Source organism: Carassius auratus, chromosome 14 (genome assembly GCF_003368295.1).
Source record: "Carassius auratus strain Wakin chromosome 14, ASM336829v1, whole genome shotgun sequence".
In the NCBI taxonomy this organism is placed as follows: domain Eukaryota; kingdom Metazoa; phylum Chordata; class Actinopteri; order Cypriniformes; family Cyprinidae; genus Carassius; species Carassius auratus.
This window is the reverse complement of record NC_039256.1, coordinates 32,936,142-32,958,552: the sequence shown is the minus strand read 5'-3', so window position 1 is coordinate 32,958,552 and position 22,411 is coordinate 32,936,142. Positions and strand designations below refer to the sequence as shown.

Here is a 22,411-nt window from a genome sequence, read left to right as displayed (position 1 = left end):
CTAGGATTTTGATCAAAAAGGGGATTAATTGTCTTCGGTTTGCCAAGAACATCTTTGTAATCTATTGTACATTTTACAAGCTACAGCTCGTATGGTTCTAGGCAGATGTGTCCTCATCAACAATGCACTTAAGTACTGTTTCATCTTGCTCCTACTATCCCTAAGACTGAGTTTGTGGTAGCGAAAGATGCCACTATGATTGTCTGGACTATTCAATGTCTCCCTTGCAACTGAATAACTATGCACATTGTAGTATTACTGACTGTATGGTGATTTGTGGTGTAATACACATGGCTCATTGAAAAGCAAAGGTCTCTGGTCCCTTAATTTCTATATGTAGTACTAAAAGTGTTGTTAAAGCAGGTGTTACAATGTCACTTTTTTTCACAGAAAGTTTTTCAAATCTCCACCAAAACTGTTTCAGATTATCTTCATAACATCTAAAATTTTTCTACTTTTTGTGTAATTGTCTTTGAAACTGTTTTTAAGGGAGTTCAATGTCCAAACAAATCAATTAAGTACATACAGTCAGGTCCAGAAGTATTCGAACACTGCATGAGTTTTTGTTCTTTTAAATTACATACACGACTACAATGGATTGTAAATAAAACAATCAAAATGTTATTGAAGTAAAGACTTACAGGTTCATTTTAAGAGTTTCCACAAAAATGACATTTACCATTTTGGACTGACAGTTTCAAAGACAATTACACCAAAAGTAGAAACATTATAGATTTTATGAAGATGATCTGAGACATAATTATAAGCTACAAATCTTCTCCGAATTTTAATGCATAATAATCCATGAGTTTGGCTCTGTAATTGCTGCTTGCATTGAAAAGTACAACATTTTAACCTTCTTCAGTTTGTATATGAACGACAGATTCAAAAGCGACTGACCTGGTGTTGACTTCAAGTGTTTTTTCTTGTAAACGTAACATACGATAGTGAACAGCAGAATCAGCATCAGAGCAGCGCAGCCAAAAGCAATCACAATGAGCAAAACTATGGAAGAAAAACACAAGGTCATTTAAATCAAACTCCAAAACTGCCTCGAACAGTTCATTTACACCAACTGCAACACGAAAAACAACTACATGCATTTAACAGCACACTGAATTAGTTCAAAATCATATTAGCTATAGTCTTATCACTGCCATTGTTATGTTTGGATTTATTTGTATTTGACTGTATATGTTGTTGCTCAACACTCACACTTCCATATTGATTCAGGGCTATTAGTGACATCCGTGGTGACATTCATACTAGCTGATGAGAAACTAACCATTTTCTAATGTCTGTGAGCTTCTGGTTACTGCAGAGGTCACAATAGAGGTCACATTGGAGGTCACAGAGGTCACAGCTGCAGTAGTTGACCCTGAAATAAAACATCAGCACAGAATCAGCTGCTTTCTCTTTTAATAGAAATCACTGCATTTTAAAGAATTAATTGGCCAGTTGAGAGAATTTATTTGTCTGAATCTCATGAAACATGTAAAGGAGACGTACAGGTCACATATCAGTCCAAAATCAAAACAGTAAGTAGTACATACTATTTTGTATACATTTTCATTGCATGTTTTAGGGGCATTAGACTGTATTTGTCCCTCAAATTATATTTCTGATATATAAGGAAAATCCAAAGACAGAAAAAAGGTGTGGCAATTTTCCATTTCAATTAAAGGTATGAGACAAAATAATATTTATTTTCCTGCATGAAAAGGTCTACATTCATACAGTCAGTCAGGGTTGGCTGTAGACTGCAACAAATGCGGATGCTTTGTCCTCATCCAGTCATAATTCATATTAAACATGTATGTCCATTTAAAGTGTCCAACTATGTCCTCCAGATGCGTTTCTAAGATTTTAATGTAAATCATTTTCTAAGGAGCCAGGATGTCTAAGAAACTAAAATAACATCTCTGTCTAACCTTAACCCTTGCACACACACACACACACACACACACACACACACACTGAAGCAATCAGCGACACTCTAAAGAACACTCTCTAGTACAGTGAAACAAATAATACGGAAATTTAAATTTCCTCCACACAAACTAGTACCAATTATTAAAGGGGGGGTGAAATGCTATTTCATGCATACTGAGTTTTTTACACTGTTAAAGAGTTGGATTCCCATGCTAAACATGGACAACGTTTCAAAAATTAATTTGTACGTTTGAAGGAGTATTTCTGTTCCAAAAATACTCCTTCCGGTTTGTCACAAGTTTCGGAAAGTTTTTTTTCGAGTATGGCTCTGTGTGACGTTAGATGGAGCGGAATTTCCTTATATGGGTCCTGAGGCACTTCTGCCGGAAGAGCGCGCTCCCGTATAGCAGAGCACTGAGAGCACAACAGACTTCACTGATCAGAGCGAGAGCGAAATGTCACAAAAGGAGTGTGTTTTGGGTTGCCAGGGCAAGATAACCCTGCACAGATTACCTAAAGAGAAACAGCATTAAGGGACCAGTGGATGGAGTTTATTTTTACAGAGCATCAACGGAGTTGTGCAAGTGTTTGTGTTTGTTCCCCTGCATTTCGAAGATGCTTGTTTTACAAACAAGGCCCAGTTTGACGCCGGATTTGCACATCGTTTATTTCTTAAGGATAATGCAGTCCCAACGAAAAAGGTTCACGATCGTGTGTTGGAACTGTAACGGAAACAGGTCAATTTAGCTCAAAGGGAATCATTTAAGATTTTAAAGGGAATTTGAACAGAATCACTGTTTCACGGCTGTTCACGGAGACGGGCCTGCGGTTCAGTGAACGAGCCGTTTAACATCAAATCTGCGCTGGATACTAAAATCCAAACTATAGTGAAAACACTATCAATTAGCACAATAACAAGATCGGCAGTTTAAGACATTAACTTGTAAGCACAAAACACAAGATACTTCTCTTTTCAATATGAATAAGGCTTTATTAGATAAATCTAAGACATATAAACTAATCTAACACATAAACGCACGCACTCACACATTCACACAAGTTGCAGGAAGATCGAAAGTTAGGAAAAGATGAGTTTAAGAGAATGGAAATATGGAATCCCAAGTTTACAGCAATACGTTAAATTGCATAGACATGAACAACCATCAATCACGTAATTGGCGCTCACATTGAGTTCCTCAATGGGGTTAAAATTATATTAGATACACCAGCACAACAAATATCTGGGAATACGTTGCCTTCGTTTGCTGTGAAAGGGACTCCAGTTGAAAGGGGTATCCCGGTGTCGCTGATTGGCTGGAAGTTCAGTTGGCTGAAGTGACGTTTTGGGGAGCCCGTGCTTGGGCGTTGGCTGAAGCTGGAGTTGTGTGGCTGGTTGGAGTTCAAACGCGCAGACGAGGTCGACGTTACAAAACTTAACTCAGAACACGAAACTCTCAAATGGAAAAGAAAAGAAATAAAGTTTGACGAGACTAGGTTGTGTTCCTTCTCATCGTGGCATAGTAGCAGCAGGCAGGCACGCTGCAACCACGCTCAAAGAACAAGGATGACTAACCGCATGGCTAGATGCTACAAGCTAAAGCTAGGTAGCAAAGCTACAAGCTAGAAGCTAAGAGCAGGCATGACTAATAGCATGACTGATAGCACGAGCAAGGCTGGAACTAAAAGCCAGACTAAAAGCAAAATTTCATGGTGTCCAAAGTATTTAAACTTACTTGTTGGCCACCCCTCAAATGTTGCCTTGACCAATCAGATATGTTCTTGGGGTGGGTATCATAAATCATTTGTTTATCTTACCAAGCATGTGGTTCTTGCCTCAAAGGGTCTACTTTTGGACATGATTCCTATAACACGATTATGATATATTTTACAAATAAATGATTGTCAGGACAATATCAAGCAAGAAAATTCGATTATATCAATACTAGACATGACTATGTATCCTATAGTTATCAAAAGACATACACAATAAGTGATTATACATGATAGTCAAATGTGTGGGTTACACATAAATGAATATGGAGTTAAGCAATGGAACGATTCATTTATAAGTCTTTTTGAGTTCATTCTGGTCCATATATAATGTACAAAAAGCAGTTTCTTTGCCATTCTCTGGCAAAGGGACTTTTCTGTGAAGACAGAGGTTTAAAGCCCTTCCCCCTTAGGAATTTCAGTCTGGTTCTGCTGGCTGGGGAAAGTCAATGCAAGTATTTAACTTGATCTCCTGGGTTTACATGTGATGTCCAGCGTTGCATTTCAATCACGAACAATAAATTTGACAATCTCTTCTTCGAATTAAAATTTTCAATAATTGTTCTATTGGTGTTAATGTTGAAAGCTGTTGTGTGAACAAGTTGGTTGGTTGGTTATCTTGCTTGGTTGTTGTGGCACTAGAACTGATTTATGACTTCCTGAGGAGTTCGGCTCTCGTTTCAATGCACACAGCTCTGATAAACTCTTTAATTTGTCTGGTTCGACTCATTTCTGCTACAGAACCGCAGGCGGTGAGTAAAACTGCTTCAAATATCTCTGTGTTGTTAACTTAGCTATCGGCGCCTAAGCACATCAAGTAAACAACATGCGATGTTGTCATCAAACTACACTTTCCACATGTACAGCTTAAAAAAAATAAAAAAATAAAAAGACGACATAAAGTGGAACTTAGTCATTTTCCAAAACCGCTAAGCAAATATATACAGTTTCAGTACATACCACATAGAGACGTTGTTTGCTGATGCTGCTCTTGTGAAATTTCAGCCTCTGGATCTGATTCTGGATCATAAATATACCCTGAATCTGACTGTTAGCTATGGTTTGTTTTGGTTGGTTTTGTCCTCACGGTAAAGTCACAGCTTCCAAACGCTCTCAACGCAACAGCCTACTCGAGATTCTTTAGCTCCGCCCACACGTCACGCCTCCAGCCTGTCATGTTTTTCTGGGAAAAATCGGTACAGACTATCTTTCTCTTATGAATATAATAAAACTAAAGACTTTTTGGAGTTATGAAGGATGCAGTACTACTCTATAGGTACTCAAGATTAACAGGATATTGAGTGAAAACGAGCATTTCACCCCCCCCCCCCCTTTAAGTTGCTGAGTGTGAAACCTGACAATATGCTGTGCTGGTCTGAACATGTAGATTATATAGCACTATGGGAAAGATATAGCGGTGGCCAGGTAATATTCTGCATTTATTCCGTCCTTTAGTTTCATAAAGATGTATTGCAGTCATTAGTTTTATTGCATCTTGAGAACTGCCTTAAAGTTATGGTCAAGTGCATCTGAGAAACACCTAAAAACACTTCCAGACCAGTACTTCACCATCAACTTCGAGATAATATTGTTGATGTGAATTAGCACAGTTATCATGGCTGTCGTAAAGGTTACATTACATTTCTGACTGTTGGTTTATTTTCATAAGATAATCAAGTATTACACACCCTGTTTTTTATTTTTTTATTTAAAAAGCCTGTATATGTGGGATCTTTCACGTCATTTTTTAAAAGCAGTATGCAGTGCACAGTTAGCAACACGTTGGTATTTCATTCTTAAAATAGTCTCAGACTCAGTGCAAAGAAAGAGAAGATGATGTTGACTAAATACTTCAAGATATTAAATAATGAGCTGCAATAAAAACCTTCACAGAGATTCAAATGATTCATTTGCATGAGAGAGAGATCTTTGGAGAACATGAGATTGTAATGAGTCTGATGAGAGAGTTTCTGTACCTTCAACAATCACTTGAAGATCTCGAGATGTTTCTGTGCCGTCTGAGCTCTCGAGTCTTAATCTGTAATTCCCTGAATCTGTTCTGATCACACGGTTTATTATCACAGTCCCATTAATGACTGTCACTTCAGGTCTGTTATTATAAAGATCACATTCAGTCTTCCTCATCCTGCCATACTTTACTCTACAGACTGGACCATCTTTTGTGTTGTTTATTCTCTTTTTTATCGTCAGATCATATTTACTAGCGTCCTGCACCATCATCAGATTGAGTTTGTGTCCCAGAGCTGTGTAACAGGGATCAGACTGATCAAACCTGCAGAACCGATCCAGACCTGAAGAACAAAACACACAAATGTTCCAACATTTAAGGACATCATGAATTAAAATCAGACACAAATTACACAAACATTGACAGAATTAAAGTTCATCTGAAGAAACACATCAGACAGACTCTTGATCTGATCTCAGTTCATCTCAATAATGCTCATTGTCAGAACCATTTCATCTCTACTTTAAACTTTTACATGCAGGCGTCCAGTGAGGGTCATTCTTGTGTAATCAGTTACATAATACAGACGGAGACTTCCCTCAGATAACAGGAGAGAAGCTGCACACGGTTACACTGGGATATATATGATAGTAGATATTTGTACAGGTGAAGGAGGGGAAATGTGGATTTATTGACTGTTTGTTTGGTAACATAAATCTACAACTGTGAGCATTTTAACCTTCAGTTAATAATAAACCAATAGTGTGTGTCCATAATCCATTAACAAACACAGTCCAGCATGCCTTGGCTAATTTAAGTTGTAATCTTCACAATAAACAGATTTGTATCATTTGTGTGTCTTCTGACTTGAAGAGACATTTACATGCAGGAAAATCACACGCTTACTCTTCAAAGCGGAGACAGGGTGGCAGGGTATCATATTTTATGAAGAGACATAATTTTTTCAATCCTATTAAAATGCCAAAAGGCTGGTAAAAAAAGTTAAATAATTAAATACATTTACAAAAATACTGTATAAAAAAATACAAACTTTTTAGCACAACTAACATGAAGAAACACTCACTTCTCACATAATACTCCACTGATACAAACTGTTTCAGAAGCTCAGGAAACACTGTGACTAGATCTCTGCAGACTCTTAATGTAATATTAACTCAAATGTTTTTATTTCAGAGATTGATCAGATTGATCAGCATCATAAGAGTCTGATGTGAAAGTGACTCACATGCAGCAGTTTGCAGCAGCATCAGTCCAAAGATGAGCATCATTTCTCTAAAGTCCAGTTTCAGAAGAACTCAATCCCAGCAGAAGAGTGTGACGCTGCTTCAGATCGTCTGTGTTCTGACTCTCATCAAGACAAGCGTCTTCACGGCGAGACTCACACTCGACTGACACACGAGGAAACATCTGACCGCTTCACTGAGGAAAGAGGAAGTTTCTTCTTCTGGGGGAAGACACATGCTGTTACTTTGCACTATAATACATCTGAAACAAGAGAAACTAAGAGAAAGAACTAGTATCAGGAACATTAAAAAAGTGCAACTCAGTCTTGTTTTAGAAGCAACAAGTGGACAGGATTTGTTTCTGAGTGCAGTAAAATAAATGACTAGTAATACAATTACATCACAGATTGTGTTTCAGATCAAATAAAACAGTATCTTTCCTGTACTAATGAAATGCTCTGGTCAGTTTGATTGAGAGTAAAGCAGAATCAGCTCTACATGCAGCTGTGTGTATTGAGTGTGTGCTGCTGTTTGACTCAGTTCTAGTCAGTTCACACGTGAATGAAGAGAGGATTGTGATCTTCTGTTGACTGGAGCAGAGACTCATGGGACTCGATGAGTTTGTAGCTGCTCAGAGCTGCTGATGTAGAGAGCGCCACCTGCAGGAGAAAACTACAACTACACTCTTTCCCAGCCATCTGATCTCATTTCATTCAGAACAACAGGATTGAAATGAGCTTAATCTGATTTATCTGAACTTAATTGATCATTGAAGCTACATTAAGGATGTGTTTTACAAACCCGATTCACAATAAAATATAGATAACACATAAAATGTTGAAAGTGAGACATTTTGAAATGTCATGTCAAGTATTGGCTCATTTTGGATTTCATGAGAGCTACACATTCCAAAAAGTTAAATGTACATATAAGGAACATCTGGAGGACCAATTTGCAACTTATAGGGTCAATTGGCAACATGATAGGGTCTAAAAAGAGCCTCTCAGAGTGGCAGTGTGTCTCAGAAGTCAAGATGGGCAGAGGATCACCAATTCCTCAAATGCTGTGGTGAATAATAGTGGATCTATATGAGAAAGGAGTTTCTCAGAGAAAAATTGCAAAGAGTTTGAAATTAACATCATCTACAGTGCATAAAATCATCCAAAGATTCAGAGAATCTGGAACAATTTCTGTGCGTAAGGGTCAAGGCATGAAAACCATACTGGATTCCCATGATCTTCGGCTCTTAGACGGCACTGCATCACATACAGGAATGCTACTGTAATGGAAATCACAACATGGGCTCAGGAACACTTCCAGAAAACACTGTCGTTGAACACAATCCACCGTGCCATTCGCCGTTGCTGTCTAAAACTCTATAGGTCAAAAAAGAAGCCATATCTAAACATGATCCAGAAGTGCAGGTGTTTTCTCTGGGCCAAGGCTCATTTTAAACTGTCTGTGGCAAAGTGGAAAACTGTCCTGTGGTCAGACGAATCAAAATTTGAAGTTCTTTTTGGAAAACTGGGATGCCATGTCATATGGACTAAAGAGGACAAGGACAACCCAAGTTGTTATCAGCACTCAGTTCAGAAGCCTGCATCTCTGATGGTATGGGGATGCATGAGTGTGTGTGGCATGAGCAGCTTACACATCTGGAAAGGCATCATCAATGCTGAAAGGTATATCCAAGTTCTAGAACAACATATGTTCCCATCCAGACATCGTCTCTTTCAGGGAAGACCTTGCATTTTCCAACATGACAATGCCAGACCACATACTACATCAATTACAACATCATGGCTGCATACAAGAAGGATCCAGATACTGAAATGTCCAGCCTGCGGTCCAGATCTTTCACCCATAGAAAACATTTGGTGCATCATAAAGAGGAAGATGCGACAAAGATGATCTAAGACAGTTGAACAAGTAGAAGCCTGTATTAGACAAGAATGGGACAACATTCCTATTCCTAAACTTGAGCAACTTGTCTCCTCAGTCCCCAGACGTTTGCAGACTGTTATAAAAAGAAGAGGGGATGCCACACAGTGGGAAACATGGCCTTGTCCCAACTTTTTTGAGATGTGTCGATGCCATGAAATTTAAAATCAACGTATTTTCCTTTAAAATTATACATTTTCTCAGTTAAAACATTTGATATGTCATCTATGTTGTATTCTGAATAAAATATTCATATTTGAGACTTCCAAATCATTGCATTCTGTTTTAATTCACAATTTGTACAGTGTCCCAACTTTTTTGAAATCTAGTTTGTAGTTAAATTCTATACTCTATGGACTCGGTAAGGGAATCTTTGGGTAGAAATTGAATTGATTCGATTTATGATCCATAGGTTTTCGATTCGATTCAAGAAAGATTTTTGCAAATTGAGAACGATTCATTTATATTAAATTAAATAAAAAATTAAATATTAAATTTGATTAAATTCAATGAAGAAACCGGCATTCTTTAAGTGCATTTACAGGATTATTTAAATGGTTCGTCGTGGCAAATTACACAGAAGCCTTTATGGTTACAGAACCATATGTTATGTTACGGCATATGTAGAAATTAATGCAAGACAACATAAAAAAGATCTAAAAAATATTATGTAAAGGCTAACATTTATCACACCAGGGGTAATTTCAGAAATGACAGAAATGTCAAATACAATAATTGTATGTCGGCCTATGTATGTATGTTTTATTATAATTTTATTTTTTATTTTTTTTAACAAGGAATTCTTACTTCTTACTTTGAATTTGCTGTAAGAAAACAAATACATTGCTGGACAATTATCAATCATTTGTAATCTACATTTCTTTCCCAATTTTAGGGTTGTTTTATAAACTACAAACAATTTTCAATTTTCTGCACAGAATTAGGTAGGAATTGTACTTTATAGTTTTTGTACTGTAATAAATGATATGTCAATTAGCACTGCATTATTCTTACATTTTATTTGTTTACTGTCTTAATGTTTCAGCAGTTCATTCTGCTTTTTATTCAGATTAGCTGCAGAGATAAATGTCTTTGTCAATATTAAGCTTCTTAGGTTTTTAAGTGTGAGATCACTTCTGTAACAGTGCGAAACTTCTCATCAAATGAAATACTATAGTATTTAACTTTTTCTCTCCATCAGCAAATGATGATTCTGAAAGAAAACACACCCGACGTCTGTTTGCTCTAGAAACAAACTCTTTCGGGCATGTGATTATCAGATAAACCTCATTCTCTTACTTCAAGGTTGTTGTTAATGCTGTGGTTATTTGAACAGTTTCCTTCATACATTCGGTTCAACAACATTGTTAAAAGAACATTTATCATTCAGTGGAACTGTGTGAATGCTTTAGACACATTACATTTTTGCTCCATCCATGCAATAACCATCAATAACTACAATCTGGGTGTTATATTAGACAGCAATTAGTCTTTTGAAAATCATATTTCCAATGTTACAAAAACTGCATTCTTCCATCTTAGAAACATTGGCAAGCTACGAAACATGTTATCTGTTTCTGATGCAGAAAAGCTAGTTCATGCATTTATGACCTCTAGACTGGACTATTGTAATGCACTTCTAGGTGGTTGTCCTGCTTCGTCAATAAACAAGCTACAGGTAGTCCAAAATGCAGCAGCTAGAGTCCTTACGAGGTCAAGAAAATATGATCATATTACCCCAATTTTACAGTCTCTGCACTGGCTACCTATTAAGTTCTGTATCAGTTACAAATTATCATTACTTACCTATAAGGCCCTAAATGGTTTAGCTCCAGCGTACCTAACTAGCCTTCTACCACGTTACAACTCATCACGCTCCCTAAGGTCACAAAACACTGGACTTTTGGTAGTTCCTAGGATAGCAAAGTCCACTAAAGGAGGTAGAGCTTTTTCACATTTGGCTCCCAAACTCTGGAATAGCCTTCCTGATAATGTTCGGGGTTCAGACACACTCTCTCTGTTTAAATCTAGATTAAAAACACATCTCTTTCGCCAAGCATTCGAATAATGTATCTTTTTAATTGTGAGTGTAGTTGCATCTGATCAAATGTGCATTTTTATTCATTAGCTTGGGTTAAACTAATTTTACTTTGTTGGATCAGCAGCTACGCTAATGATGTCTCTATTTTGTTTCTCTGTTTTGCCATGGGATCTTCATCCCGTGGTAACTAGGATTTACACAAGCTCCAGTCTGGATCCAGAACACCTGAGAAGAGATGATGCTGACCCTCAGAGGACCTCAGATGATGCTAACCCTGAATCAACAACAGAACTAACAAATCTTGCTACAAGTGTGACTGGATCATATAATAATTATTAATTAATAATATTAATAATGTTCATCGTCTGGCTGACTATGTCTTGTATCAATTTTTTTTCTGAGAATCCTGTCAAACGTGCACAAATTGAAAATCACACCCATAAGCTACTACTAAATATTGTAGAAACATAATTTTCTGTAATGTTGCTTTGTAACAATTTGTGTTGTAAAAAGCGCTATACAAATAAACTTGAATTGAATTGAATTGAATATGACTTTGTTTTTTCAGAAGTTTAAGTTACCTAAACTTGACTTGCAGGATAATCTGTCACTTGGTGCTAAAATTACAGTTGATGACGTGAAAAAGACAATAAATTCTTTAAAGAATGGAAAAGCATGTGGTCCAGATGGTTTTCCAGCAGAGGTCTACAAAACCTTTGTGGACATCTTAGCTCCTTTACTTACAAGAATGTTCCAGTATGCTTATGATGAGAAGAAATTGCCAAAGACAATGCAGCAATCTTATATCAAAATTATATCATAAATACCAAAAGATCACAAGGATCCAGAAAATTCTGCATCATATAGACCATTATCAATTCAAAATACAGATTCAAAGATTTTACCACGTGTCTTGGCAATGCGATTAAATAATGTGATACATACAGTTGCAATCAAAATTATTCAACCCCCTTGACTTGCAAGACAATTTGCTGTGGAGGATAACATTTTATGAAATCAATTTAACAAAGGCATCAGGAAAGTATTAGAGAAAGTTTGTTAATACACTTTTGAGTGATTCTGAGAATGGAACATTGATGAATCATGATAAAATTCGAATTGGCTCTAAACATTCATGTTCAAAATTATTCAACCCCCTTTGTGCAGAATCTTTTATTCTTTAAAATCACAAATACACGCTGTCTGTAAGTGTTTAGAAGCTTCTGTCACCTCTCTACTACAGTTTTGGCCCATTCCAAACCTGAAAAAGCTTTCAGATCACTGATAATTTTTAGTTTTCACATTGCTACTGCTTTCTTCAAATTCAACTAGATATTTGAAATGAGAATTAAGCCTGGAGACTGAACAGGTCACTCAAGTACATTCTGTGACTGGTCCCTGAACCAAGCAGAAGTAGATTTGGATGTGTACCTTGGGATGACTGTCCTGCAGGAAAGTCCAGTGATCATCAGCTTCAGTTTTTGCCCCAAAGGCATCACAATTCTTGTCAAAATGGCCTGACACTTTAAAGAATCCATGATGTCCTTCATACAGTCATGATTTCCACTTCCTTCTACAGTAAAGAAACCCCATAACAGGACTGATTCACCTCCACGTTTGAGGATGGAGATGGTGTTCTTCTGCTTATGAGCTTTGCCTTTTTTGCAGCAGACACACCGATGATGCATGGGTCCAAAAAGATCCAGTTTGGTCACATCACTCCATATAACATTCCTCCAGAGCTCCACAAGTCTACACAAATGAATTTTATCAAGTTCAAGTTGTCCTTTGTTCTACTTGATCAAGAGTGGTATTCTACAAGATGTCTCAACATAAAGGCAATACTTGTCTAGTGATCTTCTTACACACTGCTATGAAATGGTTTTCCTCCTTTCATCGGGTCATCTTGCAAGTCTTTGGCTTAACATTGCAGATTTTTCTCAGTTGCTCTGATTAAACATTTTATGATACTGTACCACAACCACAACCTCAAAGGTTTTCTGGTAAAATACACTTTAAGCTAAGGAATAAGGCTGAGAGCTGTGTCTCTAGGAACTTTCAGTGTCTTGGAAATCTTCATATAGCCTTAGCCTTTCTAAAGTACTATGATATTTATTCTCTTTTGCTTTTGTGAGATCTCTGTTGACATTTTTGCTACTTAACTTCAACACATGCATGGGCTAACTGTATGTGTAACGGCTCAAGCTAATTCTGTTTTTAATAGAGTTTCTAAAAGCTTAATTGTGTTTTGAGACTGTTTTATTCCCCACCATGGTCTCAAATAAATGATTTAAAAACAGCAATGTTGAATAGGGGTTGAATATTTATGACATAGCAGTATTATTAAAAAAATCTCAAAACTCAAAAGTATTACATTATATATTGACAATATCACTTTTAATATGCCAATGAAGTGTTATAGATACAATTTTTATTTTATCCTGGATCTTCAGAAAAGCTTGTATTTGTAAAGTACTGCATTTTGATTGCAACTGTATGGCAGAGTGGATTAAAAAAAGTATTTTTTGCTTTCCAGATTTGGAAGGTATAGGTCTGGACAGGGTTCAGTTGGAACACCTTCTGTTTATATGTTTCACAAAAATATATACCAAGATTAAGGAAAATTTTATTTTGAAAAATATCTGCAAATCTCTCAGTGTTGTTCGGAAATATTTTGGGCTTGACAAATACTCATTGTTGGCTCCCATTGCTAATAACCCAGATTTTATACCTACCTGTATCGATGCTGGTTTAAATGAGTGGAGAGAAGCTGGTATCACAAGAATATTAAATGTTTAAGCAGACAATGCTCTTAAGTCTTTCAAACAATTACAGTATGAGTTTAATATTTCTCAAGTCTACTTATTTCAATATTTATAAATGAGAAGTTACCTTAGTTCTATCGAATATTATAAACAAGGTGGGAAAAATAATGTGCTTAATAGAATTTTATTAAAGACAGCTGCACTGAAAAGTAAAACAATTACATATATTTATGATCAAGTTACAGCAAATAATAAAGGTTCAATAAATGTTAAACAAAGTTGGGAACTTGATTTTGATGTTATACTGGAAGACCAGATATGGAGGAAAGTATTAGATCATGCAAGACAAATTACCAAATCAAACAAATCAGATGAAGTACAATATAAAATTATTAACAAGCTGCATGTGACTCATTTAACTCAAAGTAAATATGACGCATGTACAATTTACAATTTTGTTTGAAGTTTAAAAGGGAAACTGGAACTTATTTCCACTTAATATGGACCTGTCCTTTAATTGCATCATTCTGGTCTTCGGTTGTTCAGGAAATTGAAAGATATTTTGGGATTAAAGTGCCACTGGATCCCAGAGTGTGTATTCTTGGTTTAGCCTCTTAAGCACAAATGCTATTTTGGGGATTTCCGTTTTTCATTTTCCTACCTAATTTTGAATGCCTGCCTATACTAATACTACAGTGTAAGCTCAGAAAGTTTGGTATAATTTCAAAGGAAACCCTTTGAAATTACATAAAACACTGTTGAAATTGATAAAAATGACAATATATGCTGTCTGTGTTATAATAAATAGGGAAAAAAACAAGGCGCTTTTTTATTTTATTTGTGTAAACTGAAGTTTGAAATGTTATAACTCAGGCATTGAAGGGGCTGGCAACTTCAGACAAATGTCTTGTGATTCTTCCAACTGTCAGCTATTAGAGGAAAACAGAAATTTCTTTCTATCCTAATCTATGCAAAAGTTATTCTATTCCAACTGAAGGAAGGAATAATAGCATTTTTGTATAAAATTTTTGTCTAAATAAGTATGAAGTCATCTTTTGCACACTTGCAGTATGGAATAATGTGATCTCTGTATATTATTTGACAGAAAACACTCAGAAGTTACATAAAAAGCTGCTGTTTGTGACAAATAGTATTATTTATGTTGTTTCACATATGATGAACCATCTCAATACATTGTGCTTTTTTGTGTGTGGGTTTTCTGAACAGTCTTTGAAAGAAAATCATTCATATTACACAATAGCAGCATGCATAAAATTATAAAAAATATCTGGTCTATCACAATCTAAAATAGAATCCACAATCTCCAGATTCATATCGTTTCATTTATGTCTATTCTGCATAGTGTAGAGATTGAGAGACCTCGCCTCTCTCTTTCATATTTCATATTTTGATTTTTTATCAGCGTGTATTTTGGTTTCGGTTTCTATATAACGTAAACAAGCTCCCCGAAGCTTTTGCGCGAACTTCGGAGCGTCAACAAACTAATTTATGTTTATTCCCCCAGTACTGTACGGATTACTGTACATTCACTGAGATGCGGTCGAACACTGCACAGTTATGAAAATAAACATATTAGCTTATTGCTAGCGAAGCTTCCAAGCCTCAGAATAAAGAATCAAATGTATGAAAGCGAGTAGCACGCGTATAGGCTTACCAGATGCGCGTCCTGACCTCTCCACGGCGAAGTTGGCCACCCGTAACTTGTTTTATGAATATTATGCATTATAAATCCGTAGCGTCGGCCATTAGTAGTTTTTTCCTCGCGTGTCCTTTGTTTAGAAGCAGCCAAAGACTCAGTTTCCCAGACACCTCAGCGCGTCAGACAAGCGGAAACGAGTGGGCAGTCGCTGTCCAGTTCCAGCACCCCCGCGGTGCTGAATTCACACCTTCGATTGGAGGGAACGACTTGTGAATTGCACCTATCAGGACAAATAGCGCTTCACAAAAGAAAACAGACGTCTACAGCAGAAGAAAGGCATTTAGACCCGTCTATATGACTTGAAGATCTTTTCAATAATACAGCCATTGGAGCGCTTTTGCGCACTTGTACAAAACGCTTTATATCTCAGCAATGGAAGCACGCAGAAACGTAAAAATGGTCTTGTTTGAAAGAAGAGATTCTAATCTAAAAGATTATATCGAGTATATAGGTATTAGTGGCTGTTTGCGGCTGACTGAAGCGGTGCAAAATGTATAAATAATAAGGTGAGAAATTTTACATCGCGATTCTGTTGAAGATCATTCGATCTGTGATTGTCACACAATAAAATGATCTACATCATCAGATTCCTGAGAATGAGAGCTTTCTTGTGATATATGACTTGACTGTTTTGTGAAAAATATTTTAAATACACATTCTTACGAAAACGTATTCGCAATCGTTAGATGGAAATTTATGGGGGGGGGGAAATATATTTCTTAGCTTAATTTGACTACTTTATGTATCATAAAACCCCAATTAATGGTATTCTTTGTAAAGAAAACACTCTAAGCTTTCAAATGAACCCATTTTTGGGCAAATGCCATATAAGGAAGGATATGCAAATGAGACACAAACATGTGGCATGCTATTTTCGGACCCGGTACCGGGTCTGCAGAGTTTAAGAGGTTTTAAACAATTGTGTCCTGGAAACAAAAACAATATATATAAAACTTTATGCTGCTCGCCTTTCCATACTTCATGTTTGGATTAAAGAACACCTTCCTGGAACTCTGGATATTTTTGTAAATGATTGGTCTCCCCTTAAATATTATTTAGGATGGGTTTGGCAAGCAATAACATGTATTAATATGGATTGAAGTTTTTTTTGTTTATTTTATTTATTTATTTTTTTTTATTATTATTTTTTTTAAATATTATTATATGTTCTCTTGTTCCTTTTTTCTGTATATGGTAAGAAAATATGAAAATAAACAGTAAAAAAAAAAAAAAAAGAAAGAAAGAAATGGAGAGAGGCCCGCAGCTAACACTGGTAATGAGTTAAGACCGTACTCAACCATAGAGAGTTGTTGGCTCCAGGAAGAAGGATTCTTGGAGACTAAACATCGCAACGTTCTCTCTAAATCTTGGTTGGCTCGCTCAGACTGACCGTTGCTCATTTGGATACAAATTGGGATCCGCTGTCAGAAACCACGTCTACCGGGAGGCCATGTAACCAAAAGATGTGATCAATAACAGTGACCGCTGTCTCCTTGGCTGAAGGTAATTTGGGCAAGGGAATGAAATGTGCCGCCTTCGAAAATCGGTCCACTACGGTCAAAACAACCATCATGCCATTAGAGGGCGAGAGGGTGGTAACAAAATCTAGAGCCATGTGGGACCATGGTCTCGAAGGGACAGACAGCGGTTGAAGAAGCCCATCTGGAGGTCGGTTAGACGACTTACCACTGGTGCAAACTGAGCAAGCCAAAACAAAATCGTGAACGCCGCGAGCCATCAGTGGCCACCAGAATCATTGCTTTACTAAGCCCTTGGTGTGGATTATCTCTCGCTAAATCTCTTTCAGCTCGTTGACAGTCCCACTAGACCTAACCTGAAATGTCCAGATAAATCATCTTTAATTGATCTTATCCTAACCAACTTTCCTCGCAAATACTCAGCAGCTTTGTTTTTGCGAACAACATTAGCGACCACTGTGTTGTTGCCACGGTCAGAAACACAAAAATTCCCAAAACCAAGCCACGTATCATTATTAAGCATGACACAAAACATTTTTCGGTACAAGGGTTTTTATATGACCTGTTTTATTTTGATTGCGATAAAATGTATCTTATTGCAGATGTTGAAAATGCTTGGAAATTTTTTTATGAGAGTTTTAAAGAAATTGTTGACAAGCATGCTCCCCTCAGAAAATATAGAGTAAACAGCCGAAACAATGCATGGTTCACTGTAGATTTAGCCAACTCTCTTCATGATCATGATAAGGCCTGGGCAAAAGCCAGGAAAACAAGCCTGGATTCTGATTGGCTGCTCTTCAGGAGACTGCACAATTTGTGCACTGTGGCTATCAGGAAGGCCAAAGCTGACCAATTTCTTATAGAAACTTCAAATAATTTAAATAACCCCTTAAAATTCTGGAAGACGATTAAATCCTTGGCTGGAAACAAAACTGGCATTGAGCTGCCACCATGTATTCTTAAGGACTCACATAAATTATCCGATAAGGCTAAGATGCTTGGCTGTTTTAATGGGCATTTTATTGCCTCTGGTTCATTATTTGATTCCCTCAACACTTCACATCAGAATCATCCTAAAGGTAATTCTCATGGTCATTCTGGAATCAGTAATTCTTTTAGTTTCAAGCCATTTTCAGTTTCAGAAGTGCATAAAGCCCTCACACTTTTAGACATTAGAAAATTGTCTGGTCCTGATAACTTGGAGCCTTATTTTCTACAGTTAGCATCTAATTTTATTGCACCGCCTTTGACTTATCTTTTTAATCTTTCTCTGGACACGAATGAAATTCCACTTATATGGAAATCCGCATTTGTTTTTCCTCTGTTAAAAGGAGGCGACCTGACTGATTTAAACAACTATAGACCCATCTCAAAACTGTCTGTCCTGGCCAAGGTTATGGAAACTCTGGTGAATGAACAATTGAAAGAGTTTCTAACTATCAACAATATTCTGTCTAATTTTCAATCAGGTTTTCATAAAAAACACAGCACAACTACAGCAGCCCTAAGAGTAGTAAATTATTTTATTGACTCTCTAGATAAAAAACAACATTATGCAGCTCTCCTCATTGACCTATCGAAGGCTTTTGATACTGTGGATCATGCAATATTTAAACAAAGACTTCTCAGTGTCACGTTGTCAGAACAAACAGTTTGCTGGTTTGACAACTATCTATCAGGTAGATCCTTTTTGCAGCCACTTTCTTGTCAGTGCTGGACTATGGCGATGTTATATACATGAATGCTTCCATCACAAGCTTGAAACTGTTGGATACTGTTTATCATGGAGCTCTTAGGTTTATCACAAACTTTAGAGCACTTACTCATCACTGTTCTTTGTATGATCGGGTTGGTTGGTCTGCATTGTCCACCCGTAGACTTAATCATTGGTAGATTTTTATCTACAAGGCAATTGTATACCCCATACCTCCAATCTTACATTGAAAAGAAAAATACAGGAAGATATTGTCTTCGTTCTGAGGACTTATTATTATTATCTGTCCCTCAAGTCCGGACCGAACTGGGAAAAGGGGCGTTCAAGTATGCGGCCCCCTGCACTTGGAATCAGCTGCAAAATGTCCTGAATCTTAAGGGTTTTTTGATTTTAAATGACTTTTAAATAATATGGAAGCTACACAAAAGATATTTTGACTGACTCAGTTATGACGGACGATCCTTGCTGTTGTTTATCGCTTGCGATAATATGTGAAATTCTGATTTCTTATGACTTTATAATTATTTATTACTTGTATAAATTGTTGATGTTATATGTTATATGTTTTTATGTCTGTAACCTTGTTAATTGTGCTGCTGCCTGTCTTGGCCAGGACACTCTTGGAAAAGAGATTTTTTAATCTCAATGAGTTTTATTCTGGTTAAATAAAGGTAATAATAATAATAATAATTCCCTGGATGACAAGCTATATTAGGTTTAACCTTTTCAGGATCCATACATATTCCCTCAGATGAGACAATGTACCCTAGGAAGGGAACAGACTTTGCATGGAATACGCATTTCTCCGCCTTGACAAAAAGACCATTCTCAAATAATCTCTGGAGCACTCGTCTGACGTGTTGCACATGTTCCTGGAGAGATGAAGAAAAAATCAGTATGTCATCCAGGTAAACATACATAAACTGATCTACCATTTCTCTCAACATGTCGTTCACGAGTGCTTGGAAAACCCCTGGCAAATTGGAGAGCCCGAACAACATCACCAAATATTCAAAGTGCCCTCTAGGGGTGTTAAAGGTGGTTTTCTACTCATCCCCCTTCCTGATATGGACCAAATGATAACCGTTACGTAAATTCCATTTTGTGAAGACGGATGCTCCCTGTAACCTCTCGAACGCTGAAGACATCAATGGCAAAGGATGGATAGGTATTCTTTAACGGTAATCAATACAAGGTTGCAAGGGAAGGACAGGAAGGTTCAGGTGACTGCAAGGCCATTGTCAATGAAATTACCTTCGGCTCAAGAATCCAGAAGGGAGACAGGTTTGAGTGCTGTTGTCCCACCACAGTTTCACCGGAAGGAGAGTTGACGATGTTGTTGAGGACTTCCCGGTGGAGATCCCACCCAATAGTAGCCTCAAACTTAATTGACAATCACAAGACGCCAGACAGGGCAATGTAGGAGACCAGGACAACTAAAGCCCCAGATACAGATCCTCTGTAAAGACCTTGTCTCAGAGGACCACCAGGACAAGACCACAGGAAACAGATGATTCTTCTGCACAATCTGACTTTGCTGCAGCCTGGAATTGAACTACTGGTTGCGTCTGGTCAGAGGAGAACTGGCTCCCCAACTGAGCCTGGTTTCTCCCAAGGTTTTTTTCTCCATTCTGTCACCGATGGAGTTTCAGTTCCTTGCCTCTGTCGCCTCTGGCTTGCTTAGTTGGGGTCACTTCATCTACAGCGATATTGTTGACTTGATTGCAAATAAATGGGTAACACTTTATTTTGATAGTCCACTTTAGACATTCTACTAGCAGTAAGTAACGTTGCAACTACATGTCAACTATCAATTAGTAGAGTATTAGTAGACTGTCTGCTTAATATCTTCTAAAACTTTCTTTGTCAACTTGTTGTCAACTTATGCTAAGCCTAAACCTACCCCTAACACTAACCCTAAACCTACCCTAACAGTATACTCTGAGAGTTAGTAGACATGTAGTTGCAAATTTCTGAGATTTAGTTGATATGTAGTTGACAGGTAGTTACAAAGATACTTATAGCCAGTAGAATGTCTAAAGTGGACTATCGAAATAAAGTGTAACCAATAAATGCACAGACACTATTTAACTGAACAGAGATGACATCACTGAATTCAATGATGAACTGCCTTTAACTATCATTTTGCAACATTGACACACTGCTTTCCTAATGAATGTTGTTCAGTTGCTTTGACGCAATGTATTTTGTTTAAAGCCCTATATAGATAAAAGTGACATTGACGTTAATATATTATTATTTACAGTGAAAGTGACATGACATTCAGCCAAGTAACCCATACTCAGAATTCGTGCTCTGCATTTAACCCATCCGAAGTGCACAAACACAGAGCAGTGAACACACACACACACTGTGAGCACACACCCGGAGCAGTGGGCAGCCATTTATGCTGCGGCGCCCGGGGAGCAGTTGGGGGTTCGATGCCTTGCTCAAGGGCACCTAAGTCGTGGTATTGAAGGTGGAGAGAGAACTGTACATGAACTCCCCCCACCCACAATTCCTGCCGGCCGGAGACTCGAACTCACAACCCTTCGATTGGGAGTCCAACTCTCTAACCATTAGGCCACAACTTCCCTTACAGGCCTCCAAAATACTCTCCAGCCTTTCTTGAAGAGATCACAGAAATGTTATCAATAATTTCCTCAGAGTTTGACTTTTTTGCAATTGCAGGGGATTTCAATATTCACATAGATAATCCACAAAACAAAACTACAAAAGAAATGATAACGGTTCTAAACAGTTTTGACCTGATTCAGCATGTGCATGGACCCACACACAAAGGTGGACACACTGTGGATCTAATCATCAGTAGGGGTCTAAACATTTCATCCATTGTTACTAAGGACATAGCACTATCTGATCACTTCTGTATTTTCTTTGATATATTGATCTCTGCTACCACTGAATCTAGATCTGTCTCTGTCAGAAGGATATGCATAGACGAGAACACAAGTGCACTATTTATGGAGGCTATATCTTTAACACCAAGCATTTCTGCAGACTTTGTTGATATTCTCCTAGATTCCTTCAACTCAAAAGTTAAGAATGTCATTGATGATATTGCACCAATAATAATCAGTAAGTAAACAAACAGACATAAATCAGTTTGGAGCAGATCAACAGCAGTTCAGACTATGAAAAGAAAATATAGAAAAGTCGAGCGGATGTGGAGGAAGACGAAACTTGAAATTCACTATAGCATCTATAAAGACAGCCTTCATGCTTTTAATGTGAAACTAGCCACAGCTAGACAGAATTTCTTCTCAAACCTTATAAACAGTAACTTAAATAACACTCATAGGGCCCTATCTTGCACCCAGTGCAATTGACTTTGTACACTGACGCATGTGTCATTCCTATTTTGCACCCGCGCAAAGCGTGCTTTTCCCTCCACAGAAGCACGTCGCTAAACTAGTGAATGAACTTGCGCTCCCTGGGCGGTTGAGCGCAAAAAAGGAGGCGTGTTCCGGCGCAAACAATCCCTGGTGCTATTTTGCTGTTTCATTAAACAATTGCGCCACTGACCAGAAAAAACCTAGTCTAAAGTCAGTGGCGCGTTGCGCGTTGATCATTATGCTATTTTAAGGGCGCATGCTTGACCATAATGTATAGCGTGCACAACCCGCATACACTTTGCTCATGTAATCTACACAGATGCAACAGTTATTTTTGCAAATCATAAATTGTTACACTAAAAAAATATTAACACATGATATGACGGAAATCATTGTGGTGTGCCACGAAGATGTGAAAAAATAGGCATAAATCTAGTTTACAAATTATTCAGGCTAATTGTAGTAATTAAGGATCAGACCT

General features: G+C 37.4%; 1 protein-coding gene across 1 annotated transcript in view; it reads right to left on the bottom strand.

The window, feature by feature from the left end:
• LOC113114358 (uncharacterized) overlaps positions 1 to 22,411 on the bottom strand; it is a 215,847-nt gene that overhangs the window by 18,813 nt on the left and 174,623 nt on the right. Inside the window, exons 16-18 of the mRNA XM_026281269.1 lie at positions 5,679 to 6,014; positions 1,286 to 1,378; positions 901 to 1,005 (exon numbers count right to left, since the gene is read on the bottom strand). Coding sequence (XP_026137054.1) covers positions 901 to 1,005; positions 1,286 to 1,378; positions 5,679 to 6,014 — 534 coding nt within the window. The remainder of the gene's footprint in view (positions 1 to 900; positions 1,006 to 1,285; positions 1,379 to 5,678; positions 6,015 to 22,411) is intronic.